The sequence below is a fragment of the Cheilinus undulatus genome, linkage group 8 (genome assembly GCF_018320785.1).
Source record: "Cheilinus undulatus linkage group 8, ASM1832078v1, whole genome shotgun sequence".
Classification (NCBI taxonomy): domain Eukaryota; kingdom Metazoa; phylum Chordata; class Actinopteri; order Labriformes; family Labridae; genus Cheilinus; species Cheilinus undulatus.
The window spans coordinates 42,156,706-42,177,347 of record NC_054872.1 but is presented as its reverse complement, the minus strand read 5'-3'; the positions used below and the strand labels follow the sequence as shown (position 1 = coordinate 42,177,347).

At 39.1% G+C, this 20,642-nt stretch overlaps 1 protein-coding gene across 1 annotated transcript in view; it reads left to right on the top strand.

Annotated features, from left to right (window-relative positions):
• Positions 1 to 247: 247 nt before the first annotated feature.
• Positions 248 to 20,642, top strand: part of mtmr11 (myotubularin related protein 11) — a 58,096-nt gene continuing 37,701 nt past the window's right edge. The window contains exons 1-3 of the mRNA XM_041794115.1: positions 248 to 563; positions 641 to 722; positions 17,382 to 17,451. Coding sequence (XP_041650049.1) covers positions 547 to 563; positions 641 to 722; positions 17,382 to 17,451 — 169 coding nt within the window. The 5' untranslated portion in view covers positions 248 to 546. The remainder of the gene's footprint in view (positions 564 to 640; positions 723 to 17,381; positions 17,452 to 20,642) is intronic.

Genomic DNA, 20,642 nt, shown 5'->3' with positions numbered 1-20,642 from the left:
GCATCTCTTCTATCACTAAGTAAATGTCAGTGTTATGCATAGACTGATTTCAGGGTTAAAAGAACGCTGGGGAATCTGACTCTGTCACTGTTCTCAGTATCTAACGGGTAAAATGAAACTTTCGGAGCCAGTTTGGGACTCCTCCAGCTTAATTACATTTTCATGGTTTAGATGTACTGGCCCTTTAAGAAGCTCCTCTGCTGCACTTAGCTTTTTTTTTCTCCCATTTTCACCAGTGTGTGTTTCACTATGGCGAAGGCATAAACAAACAGCGCAATGGGTAGGAAAGCAGCAGTAACGGTGAACACATCTCTCCGTTAGTGACTAACACCAGTGACAAAATAGTCCAGTGACTGGTGAACGATAGGGTGTGCTCTCGGTTTTTATTGGTGTGTATGTGGCGGGGACACGGATGCTGTCAGTGCGAATAGCGATGAAAAGAGCGAAAATAGTTTCAACACTGAACGCCTCAGTTGGAGCAGCCGGTGATACGGGCTAACCGTTACTGGACTCCGGACACCTTCTTCTCGTTCTAACGGCTAATAAATGGACAGAGGAAAACAGTAACTCAACGACTTATAACTGTATATTTTCCGCTATTTATTCGCCTTAATAAGGCTGTTATCTTTTTCTCCTAAAGTCGAGGTCAACTGTCGTGGAAAAAAATGTTGACAGGATCTAAAACAACGTTCAAAGTGAGGCAAATGCTCCCAGATATCAAGGTAAGCTAATCAACGTTACACGTCTCGCGGGTGTTATGGTTTAAAGAGTGACCATGTTAACTGGCGACAGCGTTGAAGATGTGAATTTTCCACACCAATGCTGCTTTGTTTATTTTTTCTTAAGAAGACATATCAGATATGTATTTTGTCATTTTAAGAAAATGTAAACACGCAGGCATTCGTTTGTACGACATATGGTGTAACTACGACAACCACGGACGCATTCATCTTCAGGTCGCTAGTGAGCACGGTCACTCTTTGAAACGTAACACGGGACGTTTAGTTAGCTAACTAACTAGTTAGCCCTGTTGAGTAAACTTGTTTAATACTGTTTTATTCCCTTCTTCAACTGTAGAATGGGGTTTAATATTTGTTTTAAAACTGTAGTATAAGTTTAATGTTCACTTTTGCTTTTAGTCACGCTTTTATATTGTATTCCCTATAAAAATGTATATTCTTTTGTCGAAGTAATAGGGCTCTCGGCTATTTTCTCTACTTAGGGGTCATTTGGCTCACTGCATTTCTTATCCTCTGTGTTCTGGGACTTACTACTAAAGCAAGTACTTTATTATGTATAGTAAAGCATAACATTTTTTTTTTGCTTCATTGTGAATTGAAAGAAAGTAAAATGAATGTAAAAGCTCACCTGTTTTTTTTTTTTTTTTTTAGTGTTATGTCTCTTACTTTTAATATGATTAAACGGCAGCTAGACCAGGAAGCAGACATGTCTCTATGCAGGAAACACGAGCCATCATTCATCATGCAGATCTATAAATGTACACACAGGTAGCCTGCAGTCTGGCTGTAGTAACAGAAACCTCCGGTCCCTCTTCCGAGGTTCCCCCATAGTGTACATAAATGTTATTTCTATTCATAACTCAGGATGGCAGCTTTACAGGCTGCACAGGGCTGCTGTTTCCTTATGTCTGCACAACAGGGAGATGCATAATTACTGTAAGAGTAGGGTACATAATGTCACTGTCTTAGGCTGCATGCCTTATTAAAGGCCAGGGAAGTGGTGGTGCATCTTAATTACTTCTCGTGGCAGGGGGTTCACTTCATATGGGACTGCACACAAAGACAAACGGTGGAGACGATCATCATCTCCAGAGGACTGTGTGTACTGGACAGTTGTAGCTTGTTTCGGCTGCTTTTATTGCCAGAGCTGTAAAAGATCACGTTGAAACGCTGAAGGCAATCCTTGTGCTTCAGCATTTCAAATAATCAGAAAATACTGTCCCAGTTAAGGAGCACCTTGGAGGTTAGAAGGACTCATTAGTTTGACAGACAGCACAAAGAGACATGTACCAACAGAGTATGGATGTCTACAGAGTAGCGGGCCCTATTGGGAACAGACTCTTGGCTCCGTCTTTGTGTTGCCTGGCTTTTTGTCTCCCCCTGGTTATTTTCAGCAGCCGCAGGGGGAAAAACGGTAACAGATGCCCCTTTACTCTGCCCTGAGGCGAGGCGTGCATGTGGAGTGGGGGTTATGGTTACTGCACAACATCTGGTTGTCGCCATGGAGACAGCAGCTGGGAGGTAGAGGGGTTTTGAATTTGATTACCTCTGAAAGGGACGCGCAGAAATCATCACAGCCCACCACCAAAGGAATCCCATGTGTCCGAGCATGAGAATGTGGCTGAGCATCAGATATGGTGATGTGGAGTTGTAGGCAGTGCAGATTATATGCACAGGCCACCCACACACTCTTGTGGGTTTCACTTCCATGAGCATGTGTTAAAAACTGCTCTAGAAAAATGAATCCAATGCTGGGCTGATTTTACACCAGATGGCTTTGCAGTTTGAGATTTTACTCTCTTTAATCATGGCATTTGCTCATGCCAGTTTGGATGCAAAAAACTATGACATAAGGGATGTAATAAATAATTATTTTAGAAATGTTTCAATACGATTTATTCTTCCCATTTCTGATTCATACTGCTCATTGTCCAGCCCCAGTGCTGATCCAAGTGCAGAGTCATAGTTAAGGCAGCAACCCACAGAGATGTGCTATTATTGTTATCAATATATTGTATGTATATAAGAAAGTGGATAAAGGGATATGATGCCATACATAATTATTTTATAATGTAGTCTGGCATGATTCTCAATGTAAAAAAAAAAAAAACAACAGAATAAATCAGTCACAGAAAAGACTTTCAGTAACACAGTGTCTCTCTTGTATTCACTTAGCAATGTCAAAGAAACACCAAAAACTCATTTATATTCAAACCAGTTTAATCCCTGACACAGCTTATCTGTAAAGGAAGAGACCTTATCTGATCATCTGGATACTTGCAGAAGGTTTGGATGCTTTAAATGAATTGGAGGAAGACATATCTGGCTGCAGATGTCTTTCCTGTTGTATTTACAATTGTGTTTGATTTCGACAAATATTTGCTGCTTCAATTTGTTCATGCATTTAATTTTGTTATTTTTATAATTTTTATTGCTCTGCAAACTGTTGCTGCCTGTTTTGGCTTGCACACTCTTGAGAAAGATATTTTTAATCCCAGTCAGGTTTTCCTGCTTAAATGAAGGTTAGTATGAAAATAAAAGATGAACTGTAATTGGAATCCAACTTAAAAAGAACACACCTAGACAAAAGCCAAGTAAATGTTCAGGCAGCTGGATTCCAAACCTTTCATAATGTGCTGCCGTCTCCTATCATTGCGCTGTTTTCTTGCTGTTTTCACATCATAAATGACGTTAAACTGTTCCAGAGTACACATGATTTGCTGCGTAGCTCTTTTAGATCAGCGGCAGGACAGATTAAGTAGAAACCCTTATTCTGGAAAAGTTGGCACACTGTGCAAAATGTGAATAAAAATCCGTAGATTACAGGAAATCTTTATTTACATGTATTTGATGGCATACAGCACAAAGACAAGATATTTTTATTTTTAAAATCATGCATTCTGAATTCAACACTTGTAAAATGTTCCAAAAAGATGGGGCACGAGCATCAGTTCCATGGTGTTAAATTACCGTTCTTCTAAAAGGCATTACTTCAGAATGCGTCATACATTTTCAAAGGGAGACATGTCTGGACTGCATGTAGGCCGGTCTAGTACCCACAATCTTTTACTGTGAGGCCATGCTGTTGCAGCTTGTGCAGAACGTGGCTTGGCATTGTCTTGTTGAAATAAGCAGGGATGTTTCTGAAAAAAGACTGGATGGAAGAATATGTTGCTCCTAAACCTTGATGTATCTTTCATTATTATTGCTGCATTCAAAGATGTGCAAGTTACCTATGCTGTGGGCACTAATACACCCCCACACCATCACAGATGCTGGATTCTCAACTTTGTATTGATAACAGTTTAGATGGTCTTTTCTTCTTTAGCCTGGAGAAATCATAGCCCATTCTTTCAAAAAATATCAACATTTGGATTTGTCAGACACTTTTCTTCTCATCTCAGATGAGTTCAAGCCCAGAGAAGTCAGCTAGCTTTTTGGATGTTGTTGATATAAGACTTTTGCTTTGCATGGTAGAGTCTTAACTTACATTTGAAGATACAGTGACATGCAGTGTTAACTGACAGAGGTTTTTCTAAGTGTTCCAGAGCCTGCGTTGTTATCTTTCAAAGAATGATGCCACTTTTTAATGCAGTGCTATCCAAGGATTCAGGGTCAAGGGCTTGCACTGTTGGTTGCAGGACTTGCCCCTTGCGTACAGTATTTCTCCAGGTTTTCTTCTGTTGATATAGTGGACTGTAGAAGATGAAATATCTAAATTCCTTGCAACTGCAAATTGAGAAACGTTCACAAACTTTAATACAATTTGCCAGCGCAGTTGTTCACAAAGTGGAGAATCTCATGCAGTTGTTTCTTATGAATGACTGAGCCTTACAGGAGGGCTACTTTTATACCCAATCATGGCACCATCACCTGTTACAAATGGGCCTACTTACCTGTGAAATGTTCCTGGTGTTTTTTGTGCATTCCACAAGTTTCCTAGTCTTCTGTCTTTTCTCCAGACTGACTCAAGCCCTCTTTTAAAGAACCTGTTTTTGTCGTAACATATTAGATATGTTGGAATATGGCTGCTGTAAACATGTGAAACACTGAGATCTACATGTGATTGATTTCTGGATTTAGACCATTAGAAAGTTTTTCACCTCTTTTCTGGCTTGGTTTAATTTGGGTGAGCAAATATGTGGGCTCGAATGACCCCGTCCCTCTAACACGTCAGTATAAAATCACAGAACAGTTCATCTCAGTACAGTCTGTTGTTAGCTGATGTTACTGTGTGTGTTGAAAGTTAACAATCAGTTAAAGCTGTTCTATCAGCTACAATGCTCTATGGATCATTTAAAGTATCATAACAGAGATTTGAGCCAAAACTGACTTTGTCTCTTCTCTGGCACAGAGCCAGGCAGCTGCACTCTGATCATAAGGTCAACATTCAGATTGTAATGTTTTTTTTAAATCTGAAGGATCATATTTTTCCGAGTGGGCGTGACTTCAGCTCATTCAACAGACATGCCCACACCATCCTGGAGCAGAATTTACTGCCTCATTTTTCATGATTTTGAAGCTTAATTTTGAACTGAAATATGTTTAGGGGTTCATAACACAGTGGCCTGTCATACAACAAACCTAAATACAGATTAATTTCCATTTTACAGGTTCTTTAATTGAAGTTTTTTGGGCTTTTATAGAGGAGGACAGTGAACAGAGTTGGAAACAGGGATAAGAGAGTGGGGGAGAAACATGTGGTAAAGCAGCCACAGGCTGGACTTGAAACTGGGCCGCCAGCACACATGGGTCGTGCCTTAAAACTACTAGGCCATCTGTGGCTGTGTCACCCCCAGAGTCAAAAGCTGGGGTGCAGAGTGCTTGAATATGCCTGTTGCACTTTAGCATCAGTATCATGGATTAACTGTTGTATCACAAACATCTTTGTTTTTATTTTGCAAAAAATGTTAGAAAAGTATGAAATAAGATGTATCCCAATTCCCTCAGGCTAAATAGATCTCATCCAGTTGTTATTGCATATAACCAACAGTTGAAAATCCAAAGAGATTTATTTTACAGTCACATAAGATCAAGAAAAGCAGCAAATCCTCTCAATTAAGAAGCTTTCGCCAGGAAATGTTTGACATTTTTGCCTGAAAAATGACACCCAAGGGGTATTAAGAAAAACTACAGCAGTACAAGCTTCATAAGGATGCTCAGGCTTGCATCTTGACAGCAAAGCAGACTTACTGAGATCTATTTTGGCTGCACCTATCCCCTCGAGTTCACTCTATCTGCATCTCTCCCAGCCGCTTTGAAGCAGTCAGCATGAAAGGCACACAGCACAAAGCTCTACAGAAGCAAAAATGCCAGAGAAGGTTTCATCTGAGCTCTATTCAGATAGACTGTAGATCCAAGCCTGATAGGAGTGGGCCAAAGCCGTACAGTCCCCCACACCCGTTCCCACAGGACCCAGACGTCACATTCACTGCCAGCCTCTGAGCTGCTGAGGCTTCCACTGCTGAAACAGAGACAACAAAGGGCTCCTTTTCAGGCCAGGGTGGATTTATGGTCCTGCTACAGGGTGTATTGATCTGACATTGGGTGATAATTAACCAGCAGCACTATTCACTTGTAGAAGGCTTTGGTCTTGAGAGGTTAGGTTGTTCCTCTGCTTTGAGAGTGTGGAATGACTCTGATAGTCTCACTCCTGGGACCTGAACTGTCGGTGCAGAGCGAACTGTAAAATAACATTTCATATAAGAGACGATTACACTCTCAACTACTGAAAATGTTCCATGTCCAGCAGTAGCTTTTCACTTAAGCCGTTTAGCTGACACTTTCGTCTGCAATGATGTGCTGTTAGTGTGAATGTAAGGGGGATTTAGAGATGTAAGTGTGCACTAGAGACCAAAGGGAAGAAATGCTTGTAGTGATGGACATTCTGCCTGTTATAGGAGTCAGACATGCAATCTTTGAGTCACAGGGTGATCTGTCTGGCCACAAGACAACCCTCCTGCCCTTTAGAGGAAGAATCTGATATGTCAGGGCTGCTCTGACAGGTGGGGTAGTGATGACTGATGATAACTAGCTGTCAAATCAATCAGTAGTTGTTGTAGGCAATTGGAAATGAGCCAGTAAGCTTTACTGGTTCCCTTCCAGTTCATTTGTTTTTTAAATTCTGCTATGTATTTTTACTGTTGACAGCCACACAGTGGAAGAAATTTAAATACAATACAATGCAATGAAATAACTTTATTTATCCCCGAAGGGAAATTAATTTGTCTGGAGTCTCCTCTGTTTATGGTAGAATTATATCGTCTTATTGCTGATGGTATGAAAGATCTTCTGTATCTTTCTGTCCTGTAGTGAAGAGAGAGGAGCCGTCCACCACCGTTGTTTCTTTGGTCATTTAGGGAGATATGAAGTGGATGATCCATGTTTCTCAGAATGGCCTCCACCTACTTCATTGTGCATCTCTCCACCTTATCCTCCAATGAGTTCAACTTGATTGCAGTCTTAACTGGACAGCCCAACTCTTTCTGTCCAAACCTTGACTATTCATCAGCCAAAGATTGCAAAGGTTTCCATTAACTTTGGTTCTCAGGATGTATTGCATAGATATCGTCACAATTATTATTCATATTGATGTAAACAATATGAATAATACTCAAATTAAAACACAGTTACATTGATTGAAATTTAATAAATTGGAAGCAAAAAATAATGTAGCCTTTATTTACATTTTGTTCAAGTACTGACCGAGTCTTAACTTTTGATATTGGATGAATGCAATGGATCAGCAAACTTTATATGTAAGGTGGAATCACTGTCAGACTATGTGCTGTGTTGCTCACTGTCATGTGGTAGGATGATCCAAACTATTGTCATGTAGTTTACAGAAAGCCTTGACCTCCTCTTTGTGCTATTTAGTTTATTTTTTCTCATTAACAGATACGCAATAAAATGAAGCAAAGTGCGAGACTCGTATCCAAAATATACTTAATAAAAGTCCAATTACTTAAAAAAAAAGTCCTTAAAAAAACACAGAGTTACTCAGTTTCGCATGAGTGAGTGGACGTCATGGACATTAATAAAAGTCCAATTACTTAAAAAAGAAGTCCTTAAAAAAACACAGAGTTACTCAGTTTCGCATGAGTGAGTGGACGTCATGGACATTAATTAACTGAAAAACCATTTTATCATTGCCACTGAAAATAAGCAGCTGCTGTGTGGTCTGTGGAAGTGTATGCTGTCTGCAAAGCCTGCCTTCAAAGAGCATTTTGGCAGTTTGTAGTTGAGTACGATGCGATTGGTGTGAGGTTCAGCATCTCTAAGTCTGAGGCCATGGTGCTCTGCAGAAAATGTTGCATTGCTCTCTTCATGTGTGGAGTGAGTCTTTTCCCCACATGAAGGAGATCAAGTATCTGGGTAAGAGTAGAATGGACCATGAGATCAACTGGTGAATTGGCGCAGCATCAACAGTGTTTTTGATGCTGTACCAGACAGTCATGGTGCAGAGAGAGCTAGGCTGGAAGGCAAAGCTTTCAATTCACTAGTGAATCTTCATGCCAGCTCTCACCTATGGTCATGATCTTTGGGTAGTGACTGCAAGAACAAGATCATGGAAAAAAGCTGTCGAAATGAAATTTTTCAGGAGAGTGGCTGGGCTCAGCCTTAGTTGTTGCTTTGTACAGTTTGGGGCATCTGATCAGGACGTGTCCTGATCACCTCACTGTAGGAGGAGACCTTGGGGTAGACTTAAATCTTTCTGGAGGGATTACATATTCCATCTGACCTGGGAACATCTTCCTCCTGGAGGAACTGCTGGGGAGAGGGATGTCTGGGTTGCCTTGCTTTGCCTGCTGCCATCAAGACTCAGCCCTGGAAAAGAGGAAGAAAATGAATTGATGGATGAACTTTACTGTGCTGTTGCATAATAGCTCCTGGTGTCTGTGGTGAAGCATATTGCTTTTACATCCAGTGCTGCTGCTAATTGTTCCCATACATTCTTGTAGAGGTCAGACAGAGTGCCTTTATGTTCATGTTGACAAACTACAGCAGTCCCAAGTGTTTGGCTGCTTTAGAACCATGTGACAGCCAACAGTTGTTTCATTTCATTATTACACTGTATATCCTGCTTTATTGGGTTCTTTTTCTTAATGGTTTTAACTGTTTGTTTAAAAATGTTGAAATTTGAACTGTGCATAAAACTACTAGAATACTGAGGAGAGTAATGTTGCACACGTTTGTTGTGAAAACAGGATAGCATAAAACTGAGCTATATAGTTTGTCCTCGAGGAACAGCCCAGTGGCTCAGTCCATTGTCACTAGTACCTGATCTAGCTCTTTGAGTCAGTATCAGACTGATATCTGATAACAGGATCAGATCCCTACAAAAAACAATGTTTGATATTGCTGTAAGAAAATGGCATGCAACAAATGCAAAAATATTGATACTTAGTTTTTAATGTTATGTTTACAGTTTTTATTACAGTCTATCTCCTGTATTTAAAATTATTGCTGCTTATTTCCCACAAAATCTTCATCAACCACAATTTCCTTTGTGCTCTCTCAGATTGTGCTCACGAACCTTGAAAAGGCCAAATAATCTGCTGACGGCTAGCTGGGTTGTCAAGTGACTAGCCAAATGCTGAAGCCCATCTATTTCATGCAGTATTTTGCAGTGTGTGTATGTGCATGTTCATTTCACAATAATGATGACAAAAGGATTTACTTTGCCCTGATCTTGCAGTGACTCATCAAACATCTGTTCGGCTTTCTGTCAGCACTCAGCATATCAGGAGTAAGATGAAGGGATAATGTAGATGCAAATATGTTCTGAAACAATGAAATGCAAATCATTCAGCAGCAGGGATACTATTAAAAGGGCCAGTAATTATCTTTTTGTTTTGTGTCTGGAAGTCTAGACTGTTGGTGTTGTAATGAGGGGCTGATGAGAATGCAGACACTGCTGTAAATATTATTTTACTGCTATTCTTTGAAGGTTTTAGAATATGTTCCAGCAGAGAGAGGTTTTCTAATTGCTGCAGGCTTTGCAGAGAAATGGGGTTAAAAGCTGGAAATCCACTACAGTGTGGTGCAGAAATTCTTGCATTAAATATTCACATACTGAATCCCCAGTTCATGAAAGATTAATATATTATTTTACTCTATATGTCGGAATCAGTTTATGTCGTCTCTGAAATATTTGGCCTCTCACTGAAGGTAAAAATGCAGCTTTGGATGGTTTTTGTCCTTCTGCTTTGCCCTTGGGGTTTCTTTCTCTGGTGCACCAATATATTTGATGTCAGGTGTTGTGTTTCTAATAATGAAATAAAGTGTATTGTTACATGCCTGCTTTAAAAGGAGAGAACAAGCAATTGAAAGGCAAGCAAAGGGATAAAAATAGATCACAGTTCAGTCTGTTTGATTTCTGCGGATAAAAATAGCCATGTTATTGTGAATGGATTAAGAGGAAAAACTTCAAAGTGAGCTCTATTTAGCAGAACTACCTCATGTCCTTATTTCCTACCAAGCCAGTTCACAATGCCATATGACTGTTCCCATTCATGTGAGGAAATGAGAAGCACAATACAAACGAATGGGTTGTGACCCTTTTCGGTACAGTGGCTGAAAGCTAATGCGTATTTTACAAGCCAGAAGCAAAGTCTGTGTCAGTAGGAGTGCTTTTAAAAAAACGAAACAGTACTTTTTCTGCACTGTCCCTCAAATATTCCCATCTGTGTTCTTCCCTAGTGAATTTTGCCTGTTGTTTAAGAAAAGAGAAGAACGCTCCAGCGCCAGAAACAAGCACGCTTGCTGCAGAAGTCTGGCCGCAGTAGCAAGGGGAAGCCATGAGCAATGGAAACTGCAATAAGCCTTGGCCACCGTCCCTGAGGGTGAGGGGAGGGAGCGGAGGAGGGCAAAAGTGGGGCAGAGCGAGGGGAACAGAGGCAATGAAAGTGGAAGGGTTGGGATGCCGAAGCCACAAGCAAACTAAAATGTCAGCTTACACGGCCCAAGGACTGGGCTTTATTAGGGATTCTTGATGCAGGGAGGAGGGGAGCCATATTGTCGCATTCCCATTCTGTTTGCCAAAAAAAGGAATTATACACATTTTCTGTAAATTGATCACTGTAATCACATGCACAAATTAATTTTCTGCCAGTTTAAGTGACAGAGCTCCACACATCACTCTTAAAAAATTATATTCTTAACCCAGTCTGCATACTAGTAGTACTTCACCTTGTGCATTGCACATCGAGTGAGTTCACTTGTCACACAACACCCAGAGGCCTACTTTTGTCAGCCTTGACAAGTTTCAGAGGACAGATCTAAGACACAACACTTCTAAAAGGAATAATAAAAACAGATCTGAGCAGCGTCTGATATTCTTTAAAGGGGATAAGGAATTCAGTTGTGGGTTTCTGTGGGTGTTGATGGAGAGGCTGAGGGAAAGCTTAAGACATTTTTAAAGCCAGATGGAAAAAAATATGAACAATGCCTTGGCACAGGGAGACAAAGGCTTGTAAAATACTAAGAACCCTGCCTTATCATCAAAAAGCTTGTTTACTAAAGCTTGTTTTTGCCAATATGGAGCTTCCAGACTTTTAATTTGGTCAGTAAAATTGTTTGAACTACGTTTTACACGCCACATCTTATAAAATGTGTAAGGGAGAACAGTTAATGCTATTAGCCAATAGATGTAGTTTTATTACAGAAGTTGGTGTAGTATATAAACATTTTATAGTGAGACATTGTTGAGGACAAACTTGTGAATGTTGCATTTATTTATACCCACAAAGATTACTCTGATAAAGCTAGACTGTCTTTCATTCCTCTTATTCAGGCCCACTTCCCATACATACATACTTCATGTATGTATGGGAAGTGGGCCTGAATAAGAGGAATGAAAGACAGTCTAGCTTCCCATACATACATACTTCATGTAATTGGGGAATTTGTAGCCTTTGTCCCCTTTTATTTTAAATAGTGTACAATTTTTTTTCTCTTTGTGTTTTAATTGATTAAAAGAACATAGAAATAAAAAAGCTGAATATGTATTTAGGGCATTTTAATACTTAACCTGTTTGGTTTGTTCATATGTAGTAAGAACATGAACTGACTTCAATCTGACCTAACTGCAGGAATTATTGGCTTTTTTTTAATTACAGCAACTACTGTTAATTTCAATAGCTAATATCTTCACCTAAACAGTGGCAGAGAATTTTCCACAACTTCATGATACAATAAGTATCATGAGTGACACTGATTATGGATGTCATATGCCCTACAGGAACTCACTATAGTTTGCTGTTCTTTATTATAGAGCAGTGGTTCCCAACCTGGGTCCAGAGCACCTCTAAGGGGGCCACCAAAGGTTTCAGGACAGAGCAGGACCCTGTCTGGTCTGACTACAGAAATTTAAAAAATCCATCCATCTGCCATTAGCATCAGGCGCTATGAGAAACATGCACACGAGGAATGATCAGACAAAAAGGATTGTCCACCAGTTTATTAATCCCAGATGAATTAATTTTAAAATGATAAATGATCATCAGGTGACCCGCGGATTGGCTGCTCAGTCATAGTCTGTATAGGGACTGATTAACTCTGATATTCATTGCTAGAGTTGTCCTGATCGACATTTTTGGCCTCTGATTCCGATCCGATTTTTTGATATTGAAAATCTGCCGATACCGAGTCCCGATCCAATACTCATAATTACCTAGATTAGAGTTTTAATTGTTAATATTAGATATCTCAAACTTATTCCATTTAACTCAGTACAGCCAATATTGTTGTAAAACATAAAATCACATTTCTGCTCAAAATGGTGTAATAGCTCTGTTTCACTTTAATTATCTGTCAAAAAAATGAATTTAGCTACATATTCACTTAGTGCAGTGTTCAGTATTCAATCAATCAAAATCCACTTAAAGTGGTCAGCTGAATGACCTGAGCAGTTGAAGGAGTGAACTCAAATAACCTCAGTTTCACTTAGAGGTGGTGTAACAGAGTCAGTAGTCACAATAAAATATGAATTCAATAAATGAATTTTAAATATTATAATTCCACTTAGAAGTTAACTTGACTCTATTATTCACAACAAAAACAACTCAAAAAATGAATTTAAACATCCCAACTCCACTTTAAAGTGGTTTAAACAGTTTACCTTGAATAGGATCAAAAACACATGAATCATACAGATTCAAATTAACAATCCTTATTAAAATGTAGCAGCTTAGTCTGAGATGTAAACCAAAACATTAACACTGGAATAAAACCCAAATACAAGGCACTCTTGTTATTTCAGTGCAGTTTCTATAACTTTTTCCTCATTCACTTTTATCACTTTTATTTCTCAGAGACTCAGCAGTGACATGGGGCAATTATTTGAGCTCCAAATGTCTGTAGTGAAGCTAACGGCAGTAAAGTTGCCTTTCTCTAGTGTGCTCTCACCTACTTTGTTAAAGCTGCAGTAAAGCAGTGTCAGTAATGTAATGTCGAGATGGCAGGGCATAGCGTGGGTCCAAATTCTCCACCACGGAGATGGGCTGGTTGTCCTACGCGATGAATTCGACCGCCATTTCTGTTGTCTTTTTTTTTTTACCTTATCATCTCTCGAGAGTACCTGTCTGCTCTCTTAAAGTCCAGAGGTTGTTGCTTGCTCGGTGAAGCTGCCTGTTGCTCTTGTAAAGTCCCCGTATGCTGATGCATGTTTTGATCGGAGATGACGGTTTAAATATGTAGAATTAAACGCAGCTCTGCAGCTACCAACTCGTGAAACGGTTGTGTTACAGATGCTGCGAGTCGCTGTCAGACTGTTTTGCTTTTAAGTTTGAAGTATTTCTACACCACTGTTTTTAACACATAAGGGCCAATACGCTACTGCTGCTTTGCTGTTACTGGCGCCTTTACGGCATGTCGTAAATTGTGCTCAATTTACGGCAACTGATTTAAATGATCGGCTGGGCTGATTGGATCAAATTGCCGATCGCCGATCAATGAAAAGTGCTTAGTATCGGCCCATATCCGATACATGTGACCGGGATTGGGACATCCCTGTTCATGGCACACAATTTCGCTCCAAATTTCAGCAGTTGTTTAACTATCTCAAACGTAAAACAAGCAGGACATTGGTTCATGCACACCTTAATCAGCTAATTAATTCAAAACACCTGAAAGGTTTCCTGAGTGTTTAAATGGACCCTCAGTCTGGGTCAGTAGGCTGCACAACCATGGGGAAGACTGCAGACTTGACAGATGACAGTCATTGATACCCTGATCTGTATAGTCAGCTAAAGTGTTCTAAAGTGTTTTTGGTGCAGGGATCATAGGTTTTTGTCAACTCCTGGGATCTCCTGCAAAGAATTCTGATTTTTCTAACTAACAAGAGACCATTTTTCTTGTGCATCACACATTTTGGTCCTCAAATATCCTTGTGTGAAAATTAACCAGAATTTAAGTAATTATTCAACAATTAAACAAAATGGTCCATTAAAACCAGAGCAAACAAACTAAGATATATAAACTCTAACTTGACAACTCTTTTAAAAACACAAGATGTTATATGAAGGCTCCAGTAGGACAGCATTCTCAGAACACAGCTAAATCTGTTTATTTTTCTCAAAGAAAACCACCAGATGCTCTTGCATGCAATGAAAACAACCAGCTATGAATAACCAGGATTTACTACCTTTTCAAGAAGCAAAGGTCCTCTTTGTTCAATATACCCTGATTTTTTGTATGAAAGGCAACAAGCTTAGAGTCTTAGGTTTTCATGAGCCGACTTGTAGCCCTGAATTCACCACACTGCAAAATTGCAAGCATAACATTGGCGACTGAGTAGATTCATTGTTATTGTTCACACATCCTTGCTGAGTCGTAGAAATACCGGTGTTAAGTGATGGAGCTGGTGCCTTAAATGAAACAGTCTTTAATAGTTTCATTGTGGGGCAGAATGCTGAGAGAGGCGTTTGAGGCTCTACAATGTAAAGTTTTCCTGGATGTTGAACTCTATTTCTGTCCTACCATAAAGCTTGTTCACCACCTGTATAACTAAAACGCCCTCTCACATTGCAGACTTTGGCATATCATTGGATTTCAAGCCGATAAATGTAAATGGTCTTCACAAAGGGGGGCTAGTAGCTAAGTTAAGTGGAAGCATATGTGGTAGTAAGCCTGCAGTCTGATTATAGAAACCTCTGTGGCTCCTTGGGGTTGGATTCTGCTTGCAGAAAGTTCTCAACAACATGAGACTAAATTTCTATTATAGGAGAAATCATTGCAGGAACAAACAGCTAAATGGAAACTAAGAATCATGGAGAAGTGTGCGGCTGGCCTTTTCCCCCCTTTGTTTTTGAAAATGAGTCCTTTGAGACAACCAGACTTTGAAGAGAAAAGCAGGCTGAGCTGTAATTCAAACATTATCAATAAGATGGACAGTTACACAAGGCTCTGTTTATATGTTTACTAGTAAAGCCTGTTTAGTCTATGTCTTAATTGAACTGTTTAAAAAAATCTCTTGGTATTGGTTAGAAATCACTTTTTCCTTCACATGAATATTGCTTTCATAATCCTTCTGGGTCTGTTTAACCTAAGTGATTCACATGTATTACATAATTTGTCTTTAAAGGAAAGCTTGACATTTTATCATGGGTGGGATGATACGGTCAGTTTTCCTTCTTTATATCTTAACTAAAGGATATTTTGCAGATTTATAACCTTTTACCCAAGTTGGAGAAGCTCTTTATTTTTGTGTATGCAGCTGCAAAATCTGTTATTCTAACATCATCAGCAACCTTGTTTGGTTAGTTAGTGGCCTGGATACTCTATGGCAGGGCTGAATTATATTGTAAAAATAATTTATTGTGATTTTATTTCTATGAAATATTTTGATTTGTAAAAATGACATTATTCCAAATACATTCAACCATTTAAATCATATAATCTTAATTTATATCATTTTTTCTTACCTATGTCTGTGTATCTTAGGTCTTCACAATAGAAAAACAAAACATGACATGCGGTGAAATAGTTCAATGCTGTGTCAAGGAGATGAAGTGTGATAATATGCTACTTAGAATCTGTATTAGAGGTAGCTGCTTGCAACATGTCTCTCCTGAATGTAAAATAAATCCAAAAAGCATATTTTTCATCACTAAATTGGCACCAATGAATCTGAGGGAAGCTGAAAGCTGGCATGAGCTTCATCAGACTGCATCAAATCGTGACAAAATGCTCAGGACACCATTCAGCAGATAAAATACACACAGAGTAAAAAAAAGCATTGGCTGTTTACACACATTTATTCCTTTTATAATACAGTAAATTCAGACTTTGCAATGTGTTTAATGTAGGCATGCATGACATTGTCAGATTATATCAGTAAATGCATATATGCGCTTAAAATGTATTAATGGTGTAAGCATACTGTGCGAGTTTGTGGAGTGTAAAGTCAATTGTTCTTCGTCCTCATTCCTTAAACTAGCTAGCCTACATCTTAAGCTTTTTTCTTTTGCATCTGAGAGGAATGTGTTATTTCAAACACTTTGTCTCAGCGAACCACCCTTCTTTAAAACTTGTGGTTTAATTAGGAGAAGTCTTTTAACAGGACAGTATTAGATGAAATAAAAAGGATCATATTTTATTAAGAGCTCTACAGAGCTAACTGTTTCTCTGTAGCTCTCCAAAAGACAGATGAAGCTTGTTTTACTGTTATTGCTAAAAATACAGACTTAAAAAAAATGACTTTAAGTTTTAATTTGGATTACATGTACATATTTGACAAAGAATAAATCTATAATTCACTGAAAAAGTATGTAGCTATGTCTTGTTTAAATTTCTGTTTCCAAAACAAACAGACTGCACAATCAGAGGAAAAGGAACATTCTATAACAGGACACACTCGGTTTTCCTTACATTTAAAAAAGTGTTAAAATATCTGTATCAGTATTGGTGTTGATGAGTTTGAATTTGGAGATTTCAGCATATAGGGCATCAGAAAAAAATATGTGCATCCCTAATAACAATCTATAGCGTAGTGCAAAGGGGGGCAACCGGACTTGATTGAGATTCTTGTAAAGGTTTTGCCTCCAACAGGCTTTGTCAGTTCTGAAGGAGCCTTTTGGAGGAGAAACGAAACATCTTTAAGAACCTAAATCAAGTCCATTTGCCCACCTTTGGACCAAGCTTTGGATAGCCATGACCTGGATAAATGAGAAACCACACAGATATCCTTTTTATTTTCCTTTTTGCCTTATAGTGGAGTGTTTATCCTGGGGTTATTTCACACAAAGCTACACTAAGAACAGCAAAAAATACATCCCCAAATACGACTGCAAAAGATGTTATAATGAATGTTGCTATTTTTAACTCTGATTTGGCTGACCTGAATATTCAAGCATATTTATTCAAGCCAGTGTCACGCCAAAGAAATGTATTAGAGTGATGAAGTGTCTGCAGTTGCTTGTGTGTAATGTGTCATGGCTCTGAGAGCAGCAGAACTCCAAATAAAAAGTGGCAAGAACTCATTTCAAGGTCACTTTCACTTCCCTCTTAGCTGAGCTCACCATCACTTTTTATCTTCTCAACTAACTGATGACAAGAAAGCTAATGATTCTCAAATGTCAAGCTGTTTTATGCATAAAAGAAGGACTAAAGGCAGCCTGTGTCTTTTCTTTGATCCAACAGGAGAGGATGCTGAGTCAGAGTGGGGTGAATGCGAGGAGCAGAGATGTGTTCGGGCTGCGCTGTCTACCAGGTAAGATAATGCTTTTGATCAAAGGTAATAACATGATCAGTTGCTGCTTAACATCCTAGCAAGACACACACAAGGGAGGTGTAAAGGTTTTAAACAATAAAACTACACAGCATAATCACCAGCGAACGAATACAGCACTCCTGCAGGACCACATGAAAAAATGACGGTAACACTGAGGTAGAAAACTGCTGCTGCATTCATTGTTCTCTGTGGTTTGAAATTCCCATATTGTACTCATAGACACACCTGAAGCAGGAATGTCACAGCAGGTGCTTTGCCTTTCAGATGAGCAAACAACCACTGCTGAAAGGCCAAACACACAAAAAGGAATGGAGAACTTGATGAACATTCATGCAGATTAGATTAAAAATGTAATTTCTTCTTTATAAATGTGCTCTGATCTTTGCAAAACTGAATTAGAATCACTACCAGATCATTTTCTGTTTTATGTGAGTGAGTAGTTGTGGTGTTGCAGAGGTTATTAGAATAGCAGAAACACCGAACTGACTTCTGCATCACTGCAGAATTTAACATTAAGCATGCAGCAGCAGTTACAAAACTACATAACAGCACCAACAGGTATGTTTCTGTTTTCATAGTAGTCCTAAAATACCATAAGTGGGCCTGCTGTTTTCTTTTCACTTTTAAATAAAAAATGTTTTGATTACTAATGATTAACTTCTTTATTGTGCAAAATCCTCCTGTGTGACGAACCAGTTACTAAAATACTAATACAAACTGTGTTTCGAGTTTAGAACCTTGCTGCCTTGACAGTTTCCCACAGAGCTAAATCTGCTGATAAGTCCATTCAACAAATGTATTAATTCCCCAACTGAGGAATCATTTCTCTTGTTGTTAAAACAGAAACTCTTCCTTCACAGCATAATGTCACAACCAGCCTCATTCCATACCTTTTTTTTGTCTGTTTCTGTTCATTATTCATCATCGTCATCAGCTTTTACACTCATAACACTATTCCTGTTTTCACATGTTTCGCTGACATTCCTTTTCACATCAGGTCATCCACATGTGTGGAAGCTTTTGATGATGTATCACAATGATCATCCTGAATTATGAGTGCAGGACAGCATCAGCAGTGAACAACTGCATAAGAAGCTTCAATGTTAACATGAGGCATCACACCTCAAACTGTAAGATTACTGGCAGAAAGTATTTGCGTACTTGTCTCTCTTTCTCTTTTGCATGCACTTATGATGGCACTCAGGTCATCGCAAAAAAAAAGGTGCGCAGTTATACTTCAGCAGTCGTCCTTATACCTGGGCAGCCTGCCTGTGTATTGTCTGTGTTTGGGAAATGCTGCAGAATGGGCTTCAGCCAGTTGCCATATTTATTCAAAAAGATTACTGTTACTATTTGTGATGATTAATCTGATTGATAGTACAATAGGTTGTTTTCAGATGACATTACATCATGGTGAATAATTTCAGATGGCAGGCAGACATGCAGGCAGTTTTGCAAAGAGACTGCTAAAAAAATGCCAAAGTTTTGCTGCATTTAAGGTTCTGCTAATCAGTCACATTCAAAGAAAAAAACAACAGCAAAGAAAAAAAAATCATCTTGAGGTAGTTTTAAGTACCAAGTAGTGACACATTAAAGCAAAAGGTTAAAAAGCTCACATAGAGAAACAGCAGACATGGAGCTTTGTCTAAAGTCTTTTGAAGTACAGTCAGATACCACTCATACAGTTCATCTCCCCTGAACGATCTAGCATGATTTGGCATGGTAAACCCTGATCTTACTTGTGTTTCCATGGCCAATGTCCACCCATCCTCCCACCCATGTTGAATTCATGTCTTTTTTACAGATCTGGATCCTTTGGCTCAGCCCAGTAATAAGAGCATCTTTGGCTCCCAAACAGGTCTTTGTTTGGCACCAGTTTGGCTTGTAAATGTATATTAAATAACTAGAAAAATAGAAAGAGGTAGCTCGCCCCAGAAGGTTTATTTGCTTTATAGTATATTAGCATTTCCATTAAAAGCATGGCTAGGACAAAACACGGGGGGACAGCTGTTAAATGGGTGCAGCTACAAAATTCTCTCTTTCTTATTCTTGCAAGACTTGTAGTAGGAGATCTGCAGGACTAAGTCATTTGTGCTAGTCAAATCAGTAAAACTGTGATTTTTTTAAAAGCATGGGATCATGCCTCGTGTGGAGGTTTTCTGATGATAACTGCAGCATATGTACAGGTCCATTTCAAGCTCCAGTATACTAAGTTTCTTCAATTTCCACTAGTTCCTAACCAGTGTTCTCTCTTCCTGCCCCCCATCTGACCTCTGTGCGTCATCAGGATCACATGACTGTAATCAACCTATGTCAAAGAGGATTTTGAATGTCATGATCCGTACCAAATGTGCATTTTTTTTCTTCAATATTTTCTTCACTTTGTATTTTGATGTACATACCCTTACATCATAGAAGCACAGCAATAATTAATCCAACCAAAAGTTTTGATACAGACTTAGCCACTTAACAAACAATTATCTTCCTGGATTTAAGAACTGCAGAAGGCCACCACAAAATTCAATAAACTTTGAATTAATGGCTCTGCTTTGCCCCCAGCTATATTAACCCTGCTGCTGAGAGAATTTAGCCGGATAGGTCAACTCTGTTAACCCAGGTGATTATCTGCTGGATGGAGCAGAGCCACAGAAAATCTCTGCTGCTGCTGCAGTCTGATTTATCCACCTAACCTGGCCCTGCTCATATTTTTGAGTCAGCAACACCCAGCAGCAGCTTTTTATTGGAGTTTAAGCAGACCAGAAAGCTTTCATCTGAGACGGGCTAATCTTTAACACTGCATATCAGCGGTTGCTCACAGCACTCTTTCACAGCAGACTGAGTTAATATGTATGTGCTTGTGTATATGTGTAAGAGGGAAATTAGCATTTAATAGATAAATACATTCTTGGAACATTTCTTGCTTTCCCACGCCTTTTACTATTTATTCAGTCTTTCCTGACTTTTTTTAGGCCTTAGCTTGGTTTTGCATGAAAACTGAATTTTCTTGTTTTGCATTTACTTGCCATCACAGTCGCACACAACGTGCTGTACTTCTGCACAAATTACAGCGTGCAGAAGTATTCCTCAGAAACACACACACTTCCTTCCTCAATTTCATTCACTTAGTCAGCCTAATTTGTTTTCCAGCAGTGTCTTTTTATCAAATACTT